The sequence below is a fragment of the Acipenser ruthenus genome, chromosome 12, assembly GCF_902713425.1.
Source record: "Acipenser ruthenus chromosome 12, fAciRut3.2 maternal haplotype, whole genome shotgun sequence".
NCBI lineage: Eukaryota > Metazoa > Chordata > Actinopteri > Acipenseriformes > Acipenseridae > Acipenser > Acipenser ruthenus.
The window spans coordinates 1,319,273-1,339,582 of record NC_081200.1 but is presented as its reverse complement, the minus strand read 5'-3'; the positions used below and the strand labels follow the sequence as shown (position 1 = coordinate 1,339,582).

At 44.1% G+C, this 20,310-nt stretch overlaps 1 protein-coding gene across 4 annotated transcripts in view; it reads right to left on the bottom strand.

Moving 5' to 3' along the window:
• Window positions 1–1,440: 1,440 nt before the first annotated feature.
• LOC117417149 (ephrin type-B receptor 3-like) overlaps window positions 1,441–20,310 on the bottom strand; it is a 39,898-nt gene continuing 21,028 nt past the window's right edge. The window contains exons 3-16 of one of the 4 annotated variants that reach the window (XM_034029021.3): window positions 17,985–18,657; window positions 15,185–15,340; window positions 13,759–14,094; window positions 12,124–12,248; window positions 11,825–11,987; window positions 11,246–11,354; window positions 10,354–10,406; window positions 10,076–10,198; window positions 9,470–9,759; window positions 6,494–6,709; window positions 6,235–6,384; window positions 5,680–5,873; window positions 3,844–3,999; window positions 1,441–2,788 (exon numbers count right to left, since the gene is read on the bottom strand). In XM_034029021.3, the coding sequence (XP_033884912.2) occupies window positions 2,680–2,788; window positions 3,844–3,999; window positions 5,680–5,873; window positions 6,235–6,384; window positions 6,494–6,709; window positions 9,470–9,759; window positions 10,076–10,198; window positions 10,354–10,406; window positions 11,246–11,354; window positions 11,825–11,987; window positions 12,124–12,248; window positions 13,759–14,094; window positions 15,185–15,340; window positions 17,985–18,657 (2,853 nt within the window). In that variant the 3' untranslated portion in view covers window positions 1,441–2,679. The remainder of the gene's footprint in view (window positions 2,789–3,843; window positions 4,000–5,679; window positions 5,874–6,234; window positions 6,385–6,493; window positions 6,710–9,469; window positions 9,760–10,075; window positions 10,199–10,353; window positions 10,407–11,245; window positions 11,355–11,824; window positions 11,988–12,123; window positions 12,249–13,758; window positions 14,095–15,184; window positions 15,341–17,984; window positions 18,658–20,310) is intronic. The other 3 variants (XM_034029022.3, XM_034029023.3, XM_034029024.3) reach the window with 3 other exon arrangements.

The window sequence follows — 20,310 nt, the reverse complement described above, 5'->3', positions numbered from 1 at the left end:
AAAAGAAAATCAAAATATTGCATAAAATTGTTCCTGCCTGTCAACAAACAAATAAAATCCCATACGGTTGCAAGTTGACTCCCATGATGGGGTTCAGAGTCAGGGGGTCCTGTTGCAGTTTGACTCGCACTCAGTACACAGCTACCAGTTTCACTAAACAACCGAACTGTACTTCAATTAGTTCTCATCTGTCTTGCGGCAACTTCTGGGCTTCTAAAAAAAAGCCAATCAATATACACCATAGTGACGATGACTGACTGTATTAAACAAGGATGTGATGTATCCCCCTATATCTAGATAGCAATGTATCAGAGGGTTTGCAACCATGTAATCACTTTGAAAGACTTAGGACAGCACAGTCTTATATTTGATTCAGAGGATAGAATTTTTTTTTTACTTTGCATATTTGCTACCTATTTCAGCTCCCCGTTCCCATGGACAGACACAGAACCCCTCAGCCTCCGCTAAATGTTGGCAACTGTACATCCTGTAGACCACTAACTGAATCTCAGCAACTTGGCAAAAAAAAAGGGGTTATGTATATATTCATTTATATATCTATATATACAGTTTATATGTATATGTGTGTGGTGTAGCATATCTATATATACTTTATACAAACACACACACGCACACACACACAATGGTTGTTACAATGTCAAAGCAAAGTGCAACTCTTGCAAAACTCAAATAATATCACCTTTATCATCATCATCATCATCATCATCATCATCACCATCATCATCATCATCATCATCATCATCATCAGCAACAACAACAGTAACAATAACCCCATCAGAACTCTACACACTTGACCCCTCAGCTGAGCAGCCCTGGATGTGTTGCTATTGTTTGCTTTTGCACCAAGAATGGAAGTAAATGATCATATAGCGTTGTGAAATCTTTTGTCAGTCGTTTGAGAATCTGCATTACTGTCCTGGGTTCTTGTGGTTTTTGATAGGGCTTGTGAGTGTGTGTGTGTGGGGGGGTAAACTGGGTATCTTTTTTACTATTACAAATGTACTTTGGATGTGGCAAGCTTTCTTTCATTGCATCCTTTGCTGAAGAAAAGCTAGGGGCTGTACAAGCAGCTTCCAGCTTCTTCCTGTCAGACTGGGCCTCATTGCACTCATAGTTTAAAGCACCTGCTGTTTACCTCATGGGAACACTGAACAGTATATTCAAAAACATATTTCAAATGCACTCATCAATCTTAATGTCCTGAAATTGCAATTGATCTGAGAACCCAAGCGTTCAATGAGCTGCTGGACTTGTTAGACAGGCTCCAGTGAAGGTAAGTACACAACAGGCCATACTTGCTTTGCTTTACAGTTTGTTAAGTACATCATCTGTGGCTTATATAGCCTTTTCTTCTCCTGCAGCACTCCCCCCCCCCCCCTCGCCCCAAAACAACACATCAAACACCCCCCTGCCCCCCATTTCATTTTAGTCCGTGCACATGAGCTAAAAAATCACTTCTTGTTTTTTTGTTGTTGCTGTGACTGGCTTTGTTTGTTGCATTCCTGTAGGTACTTAAAAAAAAAATCTGTTTACAAAAAAAAATCAGTTTGTATTATTTACTTTAAATCCACAGCCTTTTTTCCTTCAGTGAAAAAAAAAGGAAATCCATGGACGTTCACTGAAAATGAAGTCCTCTGCTTCCTTCTTGTCCAAAATGACAGTTGTGTCCATTTTTTCCACCTAAATATTTTTGTATTTGTACTTGGATTTTGGATTAAGGAGACACTTTGAAGCACTTTTCAACATGCATGCAGATTTGTCATTTCTGTTTGTTTTTTACTCTCTGCTGGCGGCTGGAGAGGGGATTGTGTGCGTGAAAGAATCTAAACACTCCCAAACTCTAACCCTAACCCTAACCCAAACTCATACATACACCCCAAGAGAGGTGCACCAATCCAAAGCCCTGGCTCCTGTATCACACCATGCTGCAAACTCACACAGCTAACCCAGTAAGCTTCAGTGCCTTTAGTGTAGAGCAGTGTTAAGGTCCATGACAATCCCTAAAAGATTAAAGAGAGGACTAAACAAAAAAGTGTAATAGTAAACGTGTTTCAAAAACACTGAACCCAAGCTTGGCCTTCTTCTTCTTCTTCTTCTTCTTCTTCTTCTTCTTCTTCTTCTTCTTCTTCTTCTTCTTCTTCTTCTTCTTCTTTCCATAATATTCCTATCTGGAGTCGTTCCGCCATTCCATAAGAATTTCATTAAAGTTCTATAAGAGATTCTGTCCATCCACTCATGGAAGTTCGAACACAAAATCCAACAAACTTCTAAGGGTTCTGGTGTTTCCATACATCATCTTCAATATGAAGACTTTAAAACCAAAATGCAACAAAAACATTAAAAGATGTAGGATCAATAAACCCTTGCTAGCTTTTCAAAGTCCAAAGTTTCCTCCTGAACCAAGTCTTTCTTTCTTTCTCTGGGAGTTTATCATTATTATTTTTTTAGCATCTGCTGTCCTGCAAACACACAAACGCATGCATGAGCATGTCCCATGGCACACACATGAATTGAAAATACAGTAACATAATAACAGAGGAAAAGTGTCTGAGGCACTGCAAGCCAGGGTTCAATTGATAGAGTGTTTCAGGCAGCTGGGGTCTGATTTGTCGTATCTCTCTTTCTCCAAGAAAGTTCCGTGTTGGGGATGCTCTTCTCTCAAACCTGGACGGGCAGTGTTTGGTTCATCTGCAAACGCATGTCCTGAATGCTGCTGAGGATTTTCTTCTGATGCCCTGCTAGCGTCACCCCTATCCGCAACAAATCTCTGCAAAACAAGTAAGTAAATAAATGTCCAGGCTAGATTTAATATCATAGAGACAAAGAAAGAATCTGGTTCAAGTTGAGTATAAATGTCACTATGCCAGCAACTAGGCATTGAAAGTCAAACATAAGTGATATTCATGCATTGTTTGCTTCTAAAAAAAAGAATAATAAAAATAATTGCTTGTCTCAAAAAGCCATTAAACTTCATACATTGGCTGTGGTTTCTGCATGACTGCTAATCAGAAGCCTGTTTCCCTGTTAAACATGCCTTATCACTGTTATTTTATACAAATTAATTACATTTTTTTCCTATAGCTGGGCTTCCTAATAATAGCTGCAATGGAGGATAAAATTATAATAAATGAAAACCATCAGGTGAATTACAACGCATTTAGAACAAAAATCATTATTTTGCACACCTGTCACAGAGCCAAATTAAAATGAATTACCGTCCCCCCTACCTATTTCCAGCACCCGCCTTTCTTGTGCTAACCAGTTCAATTTTTTTTTATTATTGTCATCATCATTAATTTATTTAATCAAAATAGTGCAATTAATCTTTTCCTTTTTTCCAGCAGTAAATGGAAGGGGAGGTAACTGTTTAATCAGGGCTGTCTTGGCTACCTTGATTATTTTTCAAATTGATTTTCCTAACCTAGCTTGAGTGAAATAGCCCATCTGGTTACCAGCGGGGTCGTGCCTTCCTGTATTTTTACAGCTTTGGAAGGATGATTAATTTAGCACAAGCAACACCAGCAGACGAGTGTAGTTAAACCATCGTTCGCTCAGACTGAAATTAAGCAAATGCCCTCTAATTGCAATTTCAAATCACTTAAATGGCATGCTTCATTATCACTTAAAATCGATTGATATCTGCAAGCCTGACCTCGCCATTACCCCCGTATAACTGCAGTTTAACATCACCATAACGGCTTGGCAAAGCAGGAGTTAAACTGCTGACGCTGTCTAGTTAGGCTAGACCAGCAGTAATTACACATCCTGAGAAGCGCATTGTAACTGCTGTACTAGGTGCTGTGTGCTGTGAGTGGCACTCACTCTGCTGTCATCTGGGCGACCAGGTCAAAGGAGGCAAAGCCGGCGTTCAGGAAGTTCTCTTTGTAGCGACTCATCTTGATTGCATCCAGCCAGTCCCCCACAGTGGTGAAAGTGGTGTAGTCGGGTACACAGCGGTCAAGCAGGGGCTGGGACACCCTGCAGGGACAGAGAGAGACAGCAGGGGGACAGGTTAGCAACGTCTATAGTCCCGAAACACATCCCAAACCGCCCTGCAGGGGCCAGAGCCTCCCGTCCCGCTGCAGAACCTCAAACTCCATGACCTTTCACCCCGTCAGGCGCGAGAATCACAAGACCGTTGTCACACAGCAGTCTGAGCCACTGAAGCAGGTTTTGCATGGTCAAGAAGGGTCCTAACTACAGCTTTGCAACAGGACTTCTCTCCTCAATCCCTGCATTGCAAATCCAAATCCTCAACCTCCCTTCCAACAGAAAAGTCCAAATCGACAACCTTCAGCACCGCTTCCAAATCAAACAGCTCCTCGCAATTCTGTCATTTCAATAAGCCCTTCGCTCCCATGAATTTTATCTCGTGGCTGTACTGGCCTTATAGAGACAGAGATATTCAGTTTCCTATGCTGTCAGTCCCTCACCTTTCACAGGCACATAAAGATCTGCATATTACCTAACTTTCCTTAATCATCTTAAAAAGTTAATAACAGAATATAGAGGACCTACTGAATAAAAGTGCAACCAGCTGTGCCTGTGAAGCTGAGATAGAAAGAGCGAGTATTTAATAAGCCCCAGACTGACAAACTCTCTACTGACTTCATTAATGAAAACTGGAGCTACTTAATGGATCATTGTTGCCCTTTCCCTGAAGTTTAATTTAGAGCGGGCAGTTATGTAACCAATACAGCTCTTTGTCTCCCAAACGCTCAGCAGCATGCCTTCAGATCTGATACCGATCTTACTTCATGGGGGGGGGGGGGTTACAAGGTTACCAGTCTTATCATTTTGTGTCTGACACTCACCAGATGACTCTCAAAGTCAGTATAAATATGCACCCGCACACACATGAGCGCACACGCGCACACACACACACACGTGTATCTATATAGGATTATTTTTCAGATAGTAATATTAATATGAGAACCTTAAGTGTGTCAGAACAATTCATGTATCACTTTTACATTTTAAAAGAACTAATACAGGGGGGGTCAATGGTCTGGATGGCCTTCTGAAGCCCATGGCTAAAGGTCTGGACCTGCTTTTTAAAAAGGCTGTTTCATTAATGAAGATCCAATTATCACATCCCTGCAGAGGGAGGCCTTTCCTCCAGGTCGTTCACAATCTCATTAGAAAGCTAATTAAAGATGCTCCCCTTTTGCTCCCTTGATCTAGCTAATTATAGACTTTAAATCTTTCCAATGACATCAGCATAAACTAACTAACTTAAAACTGAGCCAAAGTCTGATAGAGTATTTCTCTCTCTCTCTCTCTCTCTCTCTCTCTCTCTCTCTCTCTCTCTCTCTCTCTCTCTCTCTCTCTCTCTCTCTCTCTCTCTCTCTCTCATCAACCTTAAAGATTAATTTAGTTTTTTATGGAAAGCGAGAGACTACTCCTCTCTGACTGCATAAGACCCTGATCTCTTCTGTTTATTAACAGGGCAGGTATGACACAAGTAAATACTCACGCATACTGAAAGACTGACTCTACAATAAACACCAGAGCTATTTCACGTAGCCCTCCAAGGGTGTGCTGGCAGTCTTCATTTGTATCTTTTGCTATTGGTGTCCACTTCTCTGAAAACCCAATCCCTGTAACCCTATGTAACGTCCAGCAGCGGGTTTAACGCAGCAAGTGCAAGATGCTCACCCCGAGTGGACACTGGAGATGACCTTGAGGCTGGCGGCGTTGCGGATCAGCTTGTCCAGCGTGTTGACAATCTGGGCGAATTTGGGCCGCAGGTTCCGGTCCTTCACCCAGCAGTCCAGCATGAGTTGGTGCAGAGCCGTGGGACAGTCCATTGGCGGGGGGAGCCGGTAATCCTGCTCCACCGCATTGATCACCTAGAGAGACAGGTGGGGAGGGGGGCAGAGAGTTAGTATGATCCATATACTCTACTGGTGCAGAGCTATGATTGGCCAACACATATTCAAAACATGAAAATACGCTGCTAAATAAATTAGTAGTAAAAAAATAATAATAGTTTAGTTGTTATCATTTCATAAAGCACTGTTAGGTCTATTTTAATGATCTTAACAGTGACAGACGTAAATACTGCTGTTGTCAGATATTACCCCTCTTAACATCACTAAATACAATAGCAATATAGCTGGACTCTCCATTAAGTTCTGCCACTGTTTTGGTTGTTAAAAGAGGGCTCTATGTTCACTCTGCTGGTTTGGACTCGTGATCTCAAACACTTACGTCCTGGTTGGACATGTCCCAGTAGGGCCTCTCTCCGTATGACATCACTTCCCACATGACAATCCCATAGCTCCACACGTCGCTGGCCGAGGTGAACTTCCTGTACGCAATCGCTTCGGGCGCCGTCCACCGGATCGGGATCTTACCTCCCTGCGGGAAGAAACATGCCACATGCCTTACACCTCCTCTCAAACTGAGTCCTTTTAAAAGGCCAAAGCGGTGTATTTGGGAGTTTGGTATTTGGGGTCTATACTCTTACCAGCGAGCTGGTGTAGGTCGGGTCCGTGGGATCGTCCTCCAGGAAGCGGGACAGTCCGAAGTCGGACACCTTGCACACCAGGTTGCTGTTGACCAGGATGTTACGAGCCGCAAGGTCCCGGTGCACGTAGTTCGCATCCGAGAGGTACTTCATTCCAGCCGCGATGCCACGCAGCATGCCGACCAGCTGTATTACCGTGAACTGACCATCATTCAACTGCAAACGGAACAGGGAGAAAAAACGTTACAATCTTCATCCTTATTAACAATAGCAATATAAGCAGATCACTGCACATTGACCCCCGTTCAGCCAAGGATAGAGATAATGTTTGGAAAAACAACAAGATCCATGTGAACCAAAATAATCCATTGCTGAACTGAGAACAAAAAAGCACACACTCTTAAAAACTCTTGACTGACGGCAATCGTGTTTCTTTCTCACACAGACCATCTGGTGCTGTACGTGTATATGTAACAAGTGTTCACTATGCAAATTTGCGCTGCAGTATTATTATTATTATTATTATTATTATTATTATTATTATTATTTATTTCTTAGCTGACGCCCTTATCCAGGGCGACTTACAATTGTTACAAGATATCACATTATTTACATTACAGTTGGGTTTTTACTGGAGCAATCTAGGTAAAGTATCTTGCTCAAGGGTACAGCAGCAGTGCCCCCACCGGGGATTGAACCCACGACCCTCTGGTCAAGATCCAGAGCCCTAACCACTACTCCACACTGCTGCCCCAGTTCTTGCTTTCACTGTACGTTTCTCGAATGTCATAAATAAATAAATGCATGCATTATTTGGGAATATTTCTCATTAGAAAGAGGCCCCGCTCGTCAATGTCTGATCTCCCACATCTAAAATAATCCTGCCTGAAATCCTGGCACTCTGCAGGAACTAAAGCAGCAGCACTGGGCCCTGAAGGTCGGAGCAGTGATGTCTGCAGCTCACGTCTTGTCAAGGCAGCAGCAGCAAAGAAGAAAAGGGTTTAGTCTCTGCTTTGAAATTCATGAGGCATCTGAACTGAGCTGCTGAGATTGAGGGGGGAGGAGAGGAGAGGCATGAAAAGAATGTGATAGAGGAGGAGAAAGAAGAGACAGAAGAGGGAGCAGATGCTTCATTTCTCTGATCATTGTGGCAGGACAGAGCATGCATGCAATCACTTGAGGTGTTCTCTAGGAATAAGAAAAAAGGAAACATTGAAACTACATTATACAATAAAACATCTAATTGTACGCAAGCATACTGGTGATAGAAGAAATCACTGCTCTGTCGAACCCGAGTCTGCAGACAGCTGACAAAATGCACTCTAGGGCTTCATTCTGGAGAGTCTGAGAGTACGATTTAAGACGCTGGCTGCTGCTTCAGACTAACTAAGCATTGCAAATGTTTTCGATTCACTCTGATCCCCCTAAACCTTTTGATAAATGAATGAAAATGTTCATAACAATTAATTTTGCATGCAATATGCTTTTTCTTTTTTTTCTGGCTCTCGGGTGTTTAATTTTCCTGCATGCAGTGATTCGTGTCTCTCTGCGAATGTCTCTCGGAGGGGGTGATGTATTATTGTCCCAGCAGCAGTGAGGTTCAGACATGGTTTATATATATAATCCAGAGCCTGTCTATTCTGGAATCTGGAAGTCTTGTCTGTCTAAAACCAACGTGAATCTGACTGTGCAGTCTGGCACCAAATCATGTGACTTTTTTCTAAATTTACAATCAAGTATTTTGTGTAAATAACGACCTGACCCACAGATATGGTACATCTACACCAACATCCTTGTTTACATAACGGAGGAAACAAAATTAATGCAAACCTTGAATTAAAGGTTATACCATTTATAGATTTTGCAATACCTCTGTAATTTAGCATACCGTATACATCGGGCACAATTTTCCGGTCCCAAGCAATGCCGGCTTAGACAGGCTTCACTGTACAGCAATAGAAAAAGTAAATGGAAAGCTAGTGTGCACAGTTAAGTACAGATAAGACCAGGAATCCAAGTGCACTCGCTAGACAGGTAATTATTAACACCTGTTCAAACGTACCTAAGCATTTACATAGAGCAGCCTATGATTGTGAGAAGCAGATGGATAGTTAGGTATGAAGAACTCGCTGTTGCTCTTACAACAGCGAGTTCTTCATACCTTACAACAGCGAGTTCTTCATACCTAACTATACTGCAGGATCAGAGTGCAAACCTGCGGTCCAGAACAGCAACCTTCAGCTTAAACAATGTCAGGAATCTGTTTACTAAAAAGAACATTCCCTGCTTCTAATTCCGCTCCAGGTAAAGTTAATTGAATCTATCTCCTTGTCTCCCGGCCCATCCCAGAGCGGCACCTCTAAGGAGGTTGTCCAGCCCTGCTGCCCTCCTGACTCTCTGATGCTGTAAGTTTAACTGCTGGCAGAGCTGTCACCCCTCAGCAGTCCTCTCTGCTGTAATTAATTACGCTCGCACGCCAGCACGTGAAAACGCCTTTGATAATTTTTTGGCTCCTCTAAGCGACAGCAGCAATGGCTACGGTGTCCAGCCGGTGATCAAAGAATATGAAACAGCTCTCAGAATGATAAAAGACAGCTCCAAACAGGCAAGCTGCCAGCTCTGTCTTTGCCTTTCTCTTTGTGTGTTTATTTATTTATTTATTTATGTATGTATTTATTTATTCATTCATTCAAGGGAGGCTGTCAATAGCACAGTCTTTGCTCTTTCAGACAGCAGACAGTGAGCATGCACAGTGACTGAATCTGTAGTAGAGTACAGGTGGAAACAGTACCGCTGTTAAGAAGCAGAGCCAATTTTATGTTGTGAGAAATTGCCGCTGTAAGTTTCTGTAGGGCGGAGGTGTAGGGTTAACCACGTGAGTCAAAACGGAGGAACGACAACTGTCAATTTCATGCCAAAAAAATGAAGGAATTCGTAAGGGCTTATCAAGAGTGACCACGGAAGGGAATGACCTACCCTAAGGAAAGAGTCAAGCGCCCCGTTCTCCATGAACTCTGTGACGATCATGACTGGCCGGCTCTTGGTGACCACTCCCTCCAGGTGGATGATGTTGGGGTGGTCGAACTGGCCCATGATGCTGGCCTCGCTCAGGAAGTCCCTCCTCTGCCGCTCCGTGTAGCCCACCTTCAGAGTCTTGATGGCCACGATGATCTCCCGGCGGCCCGGCAGCTTGAGACGCCCGCGGCACACCTCCCCGAACTCACCTGCGGAGCGGGAGGCAGCAGCGTGAGACACACAGGAGAACACTGAGGGGAATCACAGCAAATGAACAGGTTTACAGCACTGCTCACTGCGGCGATTCACACACACACACACACACACACACACACACACACCTATAGAGCTGCAGGGAGTGTGTTGTGTTACAGAGGCAGTTTGATCTAGTGCTAAGAGCTGAGGTACATGGAGGGAATGTGACATAGTGATTAGAGCTGAGGGACATGGAGGGATTGTTACCTTAAATAGTGGTTAGAGCTGAGGCTCTGGGATGCAGTGTGGCCTAGTGGGTAGAACTGAGGGACTGAGCTACATTCTAAAACAAAGATAAGAGCGCCTAGTTACCTGCTCCAATAACTTCCTCGATTTTCACACAGGAAATGTCGATTTCTTTGGCGAATTCTCGGATCGCTTCGTTGGGGTCCTCGTAGGTGAAGGGATCGATATAGACCTTCATTCCAGGGGTGACTACAGCAATTAAAATAAATACATTGATAATTATAATTAGGAACATTATTAGTAGTAGTGGTAGTCATAGTAGTAGCAGTAGTAGTATCAAACCAATGAAAAGTATATTTTAAATACATTTGTTACAATGTAGGTGAGTTATAAAGAGAACTTACTATACTGCTGTAGCTTCTCTGTGTATTCAGACTCTGAACCATTCCTCTGTTTCCTAGTTAACAAGACAGGAGGGACATCAGTCAATCACAAGTGAATGAAATCATGACATAGCGCTTTACAGTTTGACGTGGGATCACAGCTTCAATGGGGATTTTTATGTATTATATTAAACTGACCAGGATATTATTTGAGCGTTTTGTTTTTGAAACTGTACTTGGAGATCTCTGCTGAGTCACACTGTATGAACTGACTTGCTGAGTCTAAAAACTGGGAGCAGGCATGATGTAATTTCCTGGGAAGATTCTATTCTGCAGTAAAGCTCTTGAAACTCTTTAAAGAGTGTCTGTGTTGCAACTCCAGCCCCCTGTCTGCGGCTTCATGACTCCAGCCCAATGTCACCGTCTTTACCTCCACTTCAAACACACCAATAAAAGAGCTAATGGATTCTGGAATTAGACAAACCTTTTAAATGTGTCAGAGTCGTTTACATTCTGCTCAGTACGTGGGTGAGCAGCAGCCATGAACTGAACTGGCTGAGGTCAAGGGGTTTCTCTGTTTATAGGTCTCAAAACAGATAAAACTGCACAGCACTATATCACAGACTCTCCTTTATCGAGGGAGTGCATTATGATTCCTATCTCTCCAAGACAACCATTCCCTGTGCACTTAAACAACACCTGCTTGTTTCAACAGATACGCCTGTAAAGGGTATTGTGAACTGCAAGCTTGATTTATTAGCAAAGCATTCCTTTAAGCAGTCCATAAAAGTTTGGTGAACAGAGCCCTGAATCTGCTTGAAAACCACCCAAGCAAATGAAGTGCTGCAGCGGCGTGCCCGGTGCAGTGTCACAGACCTGATCTGAGAGGAGTGTGGCTGTGGCACATGCTCACCTGAGGCACACGATGGCGATGACCACCACGGCGATGATGAAGACCAGCCCGGCCGTCGCTGAGCCCACGATCAGGGGCAGCTGCTCTTGAATATTCTTCTCCGGGTCGCCTGTGAACGTGCCGGGAAAGCCATCAGCGTTTATTAACATCCATAATGCAAAGACTCTAATGTGAAGCTATAAGAACTGCTGAACAGATCCACTATTCACTAGGACAGCCCTTATACAAGTTATACACTTCCCATAGTAAACACATAACAAAGTGTAATAAAGCACAGTGAAAGCATCGTAAAGCATAGGTAAGCATTGTAAAGCCTGGATAAGCATGGTAAAGTGTATTGGTAGACGCACAGTATAACCATGGTAAAGCTGCAAAAATTACTGTGGAGGAATCAACAAAGGAATCAACAGTGACTGACTTCTGGGGACCTCTCTTGCTATATTAAAACTAATTGAATCAATATGTGAATGCATCCTCACTGGTGTTGGTTAGCATTACCCTACAAGGTTGTCTGAATCAGTGTGGTGTGTTTGCCTGTGTGCCCTGCTAGCTCTGGTGTGCGTGACAGGGAGAACCTACTCTGCAGGTTGGTGCTGAAGTCGGAGGAGCTGCTGTATCTACCATATCCAGCCACCGTACGGGCTCGGACCTGGACCACGTAGGGAGTGCCAGGCTTGAGCCCCTCGATCCGGGTTGCACTGCGCTGGCTGGTCACCGTGTGGGCAATCGCTTCACCGTGACCCTGAGAGAGGGAGAGACAGAGAGAGAGAGAGGCATAGATGTTATTTAATGCTGCCAGGGATTGGCTGAAAATATCAGTACAGATGAGATAGTGAGAAAAGAATATATCTCTAGCCTTTCACACTAGCTTTGCTCACCTTCTCGTGGTACTTTATCTCGTAGTCCAAGATGATCCCGTTGGGTCTGTCTGGGGGAAGCCAGGACAGGCTCATGGTGCTCGCTGTAGCCCCCATCAGGTGAACAGTGGGAACCGCAGAGGGAGCTGCAAGAGGAAACCAGGCAGAATTTAATAAAGCAGGAGCAGCTACTGTACTGTAGATGTTATCACACAACTTTATTCCTGTGTTATGATTCATCATTCTATAATTTCCTATTGAACTGGGAACTCATTTAAAAATCTATTTTCTTATCTCTACAGGACATGTTGTATCAGATAAAGGAACTGCACAGCATGCTGGTGGGGGTATTAATAAACACAGAGAGTGTGCCTGCCTCGTATTAAACAGAAACCAAAACAAGCCAGATTCAGATCAGAAGTTCATCGCACTTACACCTCGCATACACCATGATGTTCCTGTCAGCCTCACCCTCTAATTCGAACCCCCTCGGGGGACAGTAGCTGCTAATTCCACCCATTACAGGCAAGCTAATAAACTAATCACATGCACTGGAGCTGTGGAGCCCGAGGCCAGGATTTCCACCACTGAAGCTTACCGACATCACCTCAAACTGCCCTCTCTCTAGCTATCCATCTCTTGCTTTCTTCCCTGTAAGCCCCCTTGTTTCTCTCACTCACTCTCCATCACTCTCTCTTTTTTCTCCCTGTCACTCACCTCTTTTTGTATCTTTGTTCTTCTCTATTCTCTCTTCTCTCTCCCTCACTTCACTGCAGCATCTCAAAATCATTTCTGCTGCTTTCATCTTTTAATTGTCATTCCTTCCCCCCCTCTTCTCTTGCTCTATCCTTCCTCCTTCCCCTCTTCCTTAATTCTAACAAGGTATTAAAAAAAACCTCTGCCTGATCGCAGTGTCAGGTCACCCACAAGAAAAAGCCCTCTGGACAGATACCCTGTATCTCCAGTCCCAGGATTAAGGGGCCTCCTGCTGTTAGTTACTGTGTAACCATAGTTACTTGCTACTTATACCACTTATTTATTTTTTTGCTTAAAGGTAGATGAATATTCAGGGTTCTCTCACAGACATCACTGGGAAAACCCTGCTAATCTGTTGAGTGAACATGACTAGACCCCTCAGTACTGGGTTCTCCAACACCCCCTGACCCCCAATTCGGCCACCCGGGGACGATCCTTGCTTTTAATTCCATGACCGCTTTTGAACAATCAGGATTAGAGGGTCCACAATCCCCCCGGCAAATAACACGGGATTCCCAGTCCTTTGTACTCAAACTGGTATTGAAAACTACAGAGAGACAGAGGGGGAGAGAGGGGGACCGGGGATAATCCCTTTACTGACAGAGCTGCTGTTAAAAAACAAGGAAGAGACCAGCGCTGACAAATCTATAGAAGAAAAATTAAAACACAAAAACTGTGGGTGAAAAGTGAGACAAGTTTTACAGAAGATGGATGGACATCCCAAGGCGGTTACCCTTTGTTATACGAAACAAATCAACACCAGTATTTAAAACCTTTCTGTATAACCTATGGACACTAGATGGGGCACCATCATGCTTTGATGCGATGTACCCATTTAAACTGATACAAGGCTAGCAAGACAACTCCCCAGACCCTCAGGCTATATCGGTCATCACTCACCGGCCTGGTTGGTGGTAATGTTGACGGCTGAGAAGTGCGGTGTGTAGGGGCTCTTGCTAGACACTCCATTAACGGCCTGGATCTCGAAGCTGTACTGCGTGTGTGCCTGGAGATTGGTGACGTAGACCCGCTTCTCTGTGAGGCCGAGGTGCCGTGGCGAGATCGCCACGTTGTCGTCACACCGCGTGCACAGGCCCTGCTCCACGCTGCACTTCTTGCAGATCACATTGTACAGGAGGTCGTCACGGCCACCAGAGTCCCGTGGCTCACTCCACTCCAGAATCAGGGAGGTCTCGTTCACATTAGAGATGACATTGCGAGGGGAGGAGGGCACAGCTACACAGCAGGAGAACAGAGCGGGGTTAGCAGGAAGATGAAGAAGATTCCCAAATGGTCACTACTGTCATCTCAAATATGTACCTCTACTTCTAAAACCACCAACATCAACCAATGTGAACTCAAAAGACCTAAACTTTCCAAAACTGCCCATTTACCGTTGCCTCGGCTTTCATGTTTCCGCAAAACTTTGTGTTAAAAAACAAGCAATTAATCTCCATGTCTGCAATCCTCTTACGCATGGCTTTTTTTTTCAGTGTTGTTTAGTTATTAATTCATCCCAGTGTCTCGTTTCGAAGGGGTCCTGGTGGAATGAGCTGCTAGCACTGGAGATGATTATTTTTCGCTTTAATAAGGAGTCTTCTCATAAAGTACGGCAGCTCACTTTATAACGAGCTCCTTCAACAAGCTATTAAACACATCGCACACTTCCCCTGAGCTCAACACTACAGGGGGTGCTAATTTCCACAGCAGAGGTTCACAGTTAGGATTTAAACAGGTGTTGCAAAGAAGCTCTCCTTTTTCTACTCTACCAGTCTAAAGGCATTGAATTGAACGCAGTGCAATTGGTGCAATCCAGCAGCACAGTACTGTAGCTGGACTGCAGTTTAATCACACTGTAACTGCAGTGGAACCCATACAGCATCTGCAGCAGGACGAGCACAATCAGTTCCGAAGCACATATAATAAAAGAGCTGATAAACTTTTACTGCAGCACTAATTATGAAGGTAAATAAATGGCTAATTGTGCCAGAAACACTCACAGAGTTAGGCTGGGTTATTTGAAGAGGTAGGCAATTTACAAATGTAACCAGGACACTTGGAACTGAAATTTAGCTGCAGATCTGTTATTAACAACGCCTATAATCCGTCTTGTTTTGGCTCATTGAATGAGTGTGTGTGAGTTTGACAGTTGTCTATTACTCCTCCTTCTCATGTGACTGTGTGTGCATGTGTGTGTGTGCGTGTGTGTGTGTGTATGTGTGTGTGCGTGCGTGCGTGTGTGCGTCTGTGTATGCGTGTGCGTGTGCGTGTGTGCGTGTGTGCGTGTGTGCGTGTGCGAGGAGGGGTCTGCCTGGTTAGTACTCACTGCTGCAAGCCATCTCGGCCGAGTCGCTGTCGGCGCGGAAGTAGCCGTTTCGGCAGGTGCAGACAGTGGCGGAGCCCGAACTGGTGCGGCTGTTGGGGGGGCAGGGCGAGCAGAGACCATCTCCCTGGCGAGACTTGAAGGTGCCAGGGCTGCAGGCTGCAATGAGGAGAGACAAGGTTATTACATGTGTGACAAAAAGGATGAGATTTGAAAAGCAGGGCATGAAAACAAGCAAGTCACCCCAGAGGCAGGCAGAGCAGTAAGCCCAGAAGTGTGTAAATGTAAACAGGTGAAAATGTAAATGATGGTTAATGCAGAAGATCAGAACCTGCTGAGGGCAGCGGTGCAGGATAGGGTGTGTTGAAGCTTAACATTGTAGGTACTTTAATGACTATCTCAGTCAAGAATGAGAACATTCCAATTCTCAAGGACTTAAGGACTAAAGACTGCAATAGAGCTTTTTTTATTCCATTTATGCCAGCACAACCTCATGGAAGCACATTATAATCCGTGGAAATTCATTTGTGATGCTCAAGTAAAATACAGCTTTGGGTGCCTGCGAGGGGGCTCAGTTCAGCTCTAGTAGTGGAGCAGGCCAGAGACAGTGAGAGGGAGAGACAGATAGAATGAAACAGAGGCACAGTTCAAGGTTTAAAAGCCTTCAGAGGTCAAGTGTAGTCGATATCTCTGCTAAATAAAGACCAAAACATATTGAGCAGGTGAAACTGAAACAGTCATAAAATATGAATTTAAAACTATGGCGGCTGAGCTCAGTTCACACGCGTGTGAAGCTTACCCAGTTACATTCACATCGAATACACCCCACACTGAATGCAAATGAATCACAGCCTTTGAAAGAAGAGGCTTGTTGCGTAATAAAATGATTGCACTGCTATACAAAAAGTTGAATTTCGAGTCTTGCAGCCTATTGTTCCGTGTGTATTACGCAAACAGCAAACTTTTCTATTAAGAAACCAACCACAGACAACCACGCAGTGACTTGTACAGTTGACCCTGTCTCTTTGTATTAGACTGCGCGTGAGTGGGAGAGAAAGCTATGAAGCACAGCTGGAAATGACAGATTCAGCACTATGTTATTAATTCTCGTACACATCAGGAACAGTGTCAGGGCAGAGATACTGAAGCAAAGTTTCAATTGCAATTGCAAACAGAGACAGCAGCAGACTGGTCCTTATTCCTTAAATCTTGTGCTATACGTCCTCTTTCTACTTGGCAGTGAACGAAACCAGCGTAGGTAATACGGTGTAGTATATGCGTTGTCTGTTCAACATCAATTGAGGCGCAAGTGGAGGAGCACTGTAAGTTTGGGCTAGGAATCCAGAGCTGGGGACAGCCTACACAAGCCAAAGTTCTTTGGGTTGATTTAAAAAAAAAAAACTTTTTTAATGAGCTAGAAATCAATTATTTTTGGCCAATTAAACTTTGTCAACTTTTTTGATATCTCCTTACCAGATATGAAAGGATTAATAACTTTTTCCCCTAAGTTCAAATGTATTGTCCCAAAGAGCAGAACATGGGCAGCCTCTCAGGAGCTTTTCCCTGTCTCTCCCTTGTATTACCAGGGCTTCTCTGGGCAGCTCTAGTTTGCCACCTCACTGTAACGGCAGCAGCAGCTCAGGAGGAACTTACATGTGTGACAAAAAGGATGGAGGAACTAATTAATCCCCAGCCCATCCTTCACATTGCGCTCAGTCTGCTCTGTCAAGTCACAAGCCACAGACAGCGTTTATCATCTCCAATAGTTCCATCTCCTCCCACTCTCTCTACAGTAGTGTTTAAACAACATGGATCAGGTTGAATTCTCCCATAATGGACCTTAAACAAGCCTGCTGTATAACCAGCACTGACAGCCACAGTAGGTTGTCAGTCCTCAGCATGTACCCAACACAGCCCCTATAGACATACAGGAGTTTAATGCTTTAAAATCAGACAAAATGCAAATCCTGCAGCTAAAATAAAAATTATACAAATTTTGGCTGGAATTGGTTTAAAAAAAAAAAAGGGAAGGACTAAAATCTGCTGCCGCTGATTAATATGCATGCTGGTATCCTCTTCACATGAGCAGGGTATTAATGAGCAAAGCAGCCTTCGGACTAGCGATATTTCATGTGCAGGAGAGGGGTGGCCGTGAGATTTATCCCTCTTCGCTCATGGGGGCTTGATTAGTCTTTTTATTGGGCACAGTCACTGGGGTTTTAACCTTGAGCCGTCAAGAGCAAACAAATTAGTTTTTAAATAAAAAGCAGAGAGATTTACAGCTGTGCACATAATAATAATCAGACCTCTGAAGGTGGAAATGCATTTTGAATCCTTGGCTTAAGCTAACACAGTACCGCTGCTGTACAGACAGCAGCCATGATAGTGAGAGAGGTAGGGAAAGGATCTGAATGATGAATTTGATAGGATTGGTGAGGGTCTGAGAGACAGAGACCTTGGCCTGTTTTCCCCCTTCCTTAGTAAATGTATTGTATGGGCAATTCGCCCACAATGAGAAGCCTATCTTCTTGCAAATTCTGTACATTTTATTTGAATAGATTTATAAAAATAAAAAAAGAGTTGATACTTAATCAACATGTTGTTGTTAGTTTCTTTTTAGAAAAGTTACCTAACCTTAGGTGCCAAACTTTATTTAATCAGTGAAGTCTGCCAAAAAAAAAAAAGAAGAAAAGCACATTCTTCAAATAAAGCTTTGTGGTGTATTTTAAGGTACTTGTTCACAATATGTAATTAATTAGAAAGTGAAAGCATTTCAGAATGCACCATGGCAACGCACACTCACCTAGGCACTCAGTGTCCTTCATCGCGGGTTCAAATCCGGCGGCGCAGGTACAGGCTCCCACGGGAACCATCCACTCCCCATCTCCGTTGCAGTACAGCTTGAGAGGGACGGACACCTCCAGGGCATTAGGGATACAGGTCCCTGGGGCGATGACAAGAGAAGTGGGCTCCGCGCCTGTCACCGTCTCGGGGAACTGGGCGAAGTTGGCAATGGTGGTGGAGCATTTCTTGTAGAAAACTCTCACGGAGATGAGAGACATGCAGGCCCCCAGGTCCTGGAAAGCCAGGTAGAAGCCAGTCTTGGACAGAGGTCCGAAACTGCGCACTTTGGTGTTGACCCGGCCTGACTCCAGCTTGGAGAAGCTCTCGTCCGGGGCGATGGTGTCCACCTTGACGTAAGGGTTCTCCATCCAGAAGGGGCTGCTAGCTGTGGCTGAGTCCAAGTCAGACTCGTAGTAGAAGAGGTTGAAGGTCTCTTTGCAGGAGCCGGGGATGTTGGGTATGCTGTTGCAGTCCCGGACTGTGAACTTCATCTCCACGTACACTCTCTGCATGTCCTTGCGGTGGATGAAGCCAGTCCGCAGCCAGTTGTTCTGGTTCAGCTCGCGCACATTGCACACCTGGTAGGTGCGGATGGGGTTCATGGCCTCATCGTAGCCGCTCACCTCCTCCCACTAGAGGGTGACAGAGCGGGACAGACAAAAAGGAAAAGTCAGTTCCAGATCAAACAAAATCACAATAGTTTTAGAAGCTGACTAAACAAGTTACAGAGATAACATTACGTTACGCTAAAATTATTTCATGGATCCACTGGTACAAAGACATATACAACTAGACATGAAATTGAATGTAGTGTAAGTATAGCACTAATACCAGTGTACTCGAGAGTCCTTTGAAAGGTTTTTTTTTTGTGTGATATCAATCTTTTAATAGATGTGTTTCTTAAATCAGTCACAAAGGTATGCATTGAAAATAGCATGAATTCTTTTGTCTCTGCCTCGCCCTTTCTTAAGAAACGTATTTGTTTCTTAATGTACTTGCACTGTCAGATAATCAAACCTGTTTCACCGAACCTCCATTCTCATTGTGATGCCTGCCAGGGGAGTGGGGAGGGGGAACCAGCAGGGATCTGCCTGTGTTTATGGAGTGGGGAGGGGGAACCAGCAGGGATCTGCCTGTGTTTATTACAATTTCTAAGCAAATGGGGGGCCAAACTAGGGCATTGCTTTTAATCAGCATGGGGTTTAATGAGAATAATTATATGGATGCACGTGTGACAGGCTATTTATCGAGCCATCACCGAACTGGCAAATAGACACTTCTTCATTGAGCTATCCTAATAAGAGATGGCTTGAAAGAAAAGAAAATCAGTGGGGGTGGAGAGAAATCAATCATCACACGGCCAATCAATAAACACTTTAGAAACAGTGGCAGGGCTGTGTGTGTGTGTGTGTGTGTGTGTGTGTGTGTGTGTGTGTGTGTGTGTGTGCGTGTGCGTGTGCGTGTGTGCGTGTGCGTGTGTGTGTGACTCTATTTAGTGTATCTTTTTGAAAGTGAGTAAAATGCCAGGTTTGGCCCTGATTAAACATTTAAATGCTGTCTGAATTTAGATGCGATTTAGAAAATGTCAGAAACATTTGCTCACATAATTGCCCTTATTCTTTTAGAAAACCTTTTCTAACAGTTTTTTTTTTTTTTGATAAGCAGGCTCATTTTGAAAACATAAAGGGTGCTACCCAAACCTGGGCTTATCTTGCTTTCAACCCCCACTGCCACTGCTAAGCAGGCAGACAGGAAAGGTGTTTCGTCTAACAAAACCTTGGAGAGCTCAAGAACCTGGGTGGTGTTCACAAACAGGAGTAAGAAGCACTCGGAGCATCGCTCAAACTTAAACAAGAGACTCTTGAAAGCTGTTTCCTGTTGTCTGGCGGTGCAGGAGGATTGAGCAAGCAGTGAAGAGAGGAGGACTGCACAGAGTGGGCTGCTCAGCAGCACTCAGCCTGCTCAGAGTATGCTTGTCATCACTGGAGCTTTCTTAGGGCAATACAGACCAAATTAAGCTTTAAAAAAATAGTTCTTGAGCCAGGAATGTTGAGGACAGGTCCGCAAACACCTGCCCAAGCTGAGAGAGCACTTAGTGCAGGCCGACCGACTGCAAAGCACAGCGGTCTTTGGTTCTGCATAACAAGGGAATGAGCCTGTTTGACTTTCTGTTGTTTCAGTAGTGACAGCTCACATCAACAGTGCCATATATCTCTCTGTTAAAAACAAAGTGAACTTAAACTGCTGTGAAAGGCTTTTGTTGGTAATTGAAATTCCATTTCGGT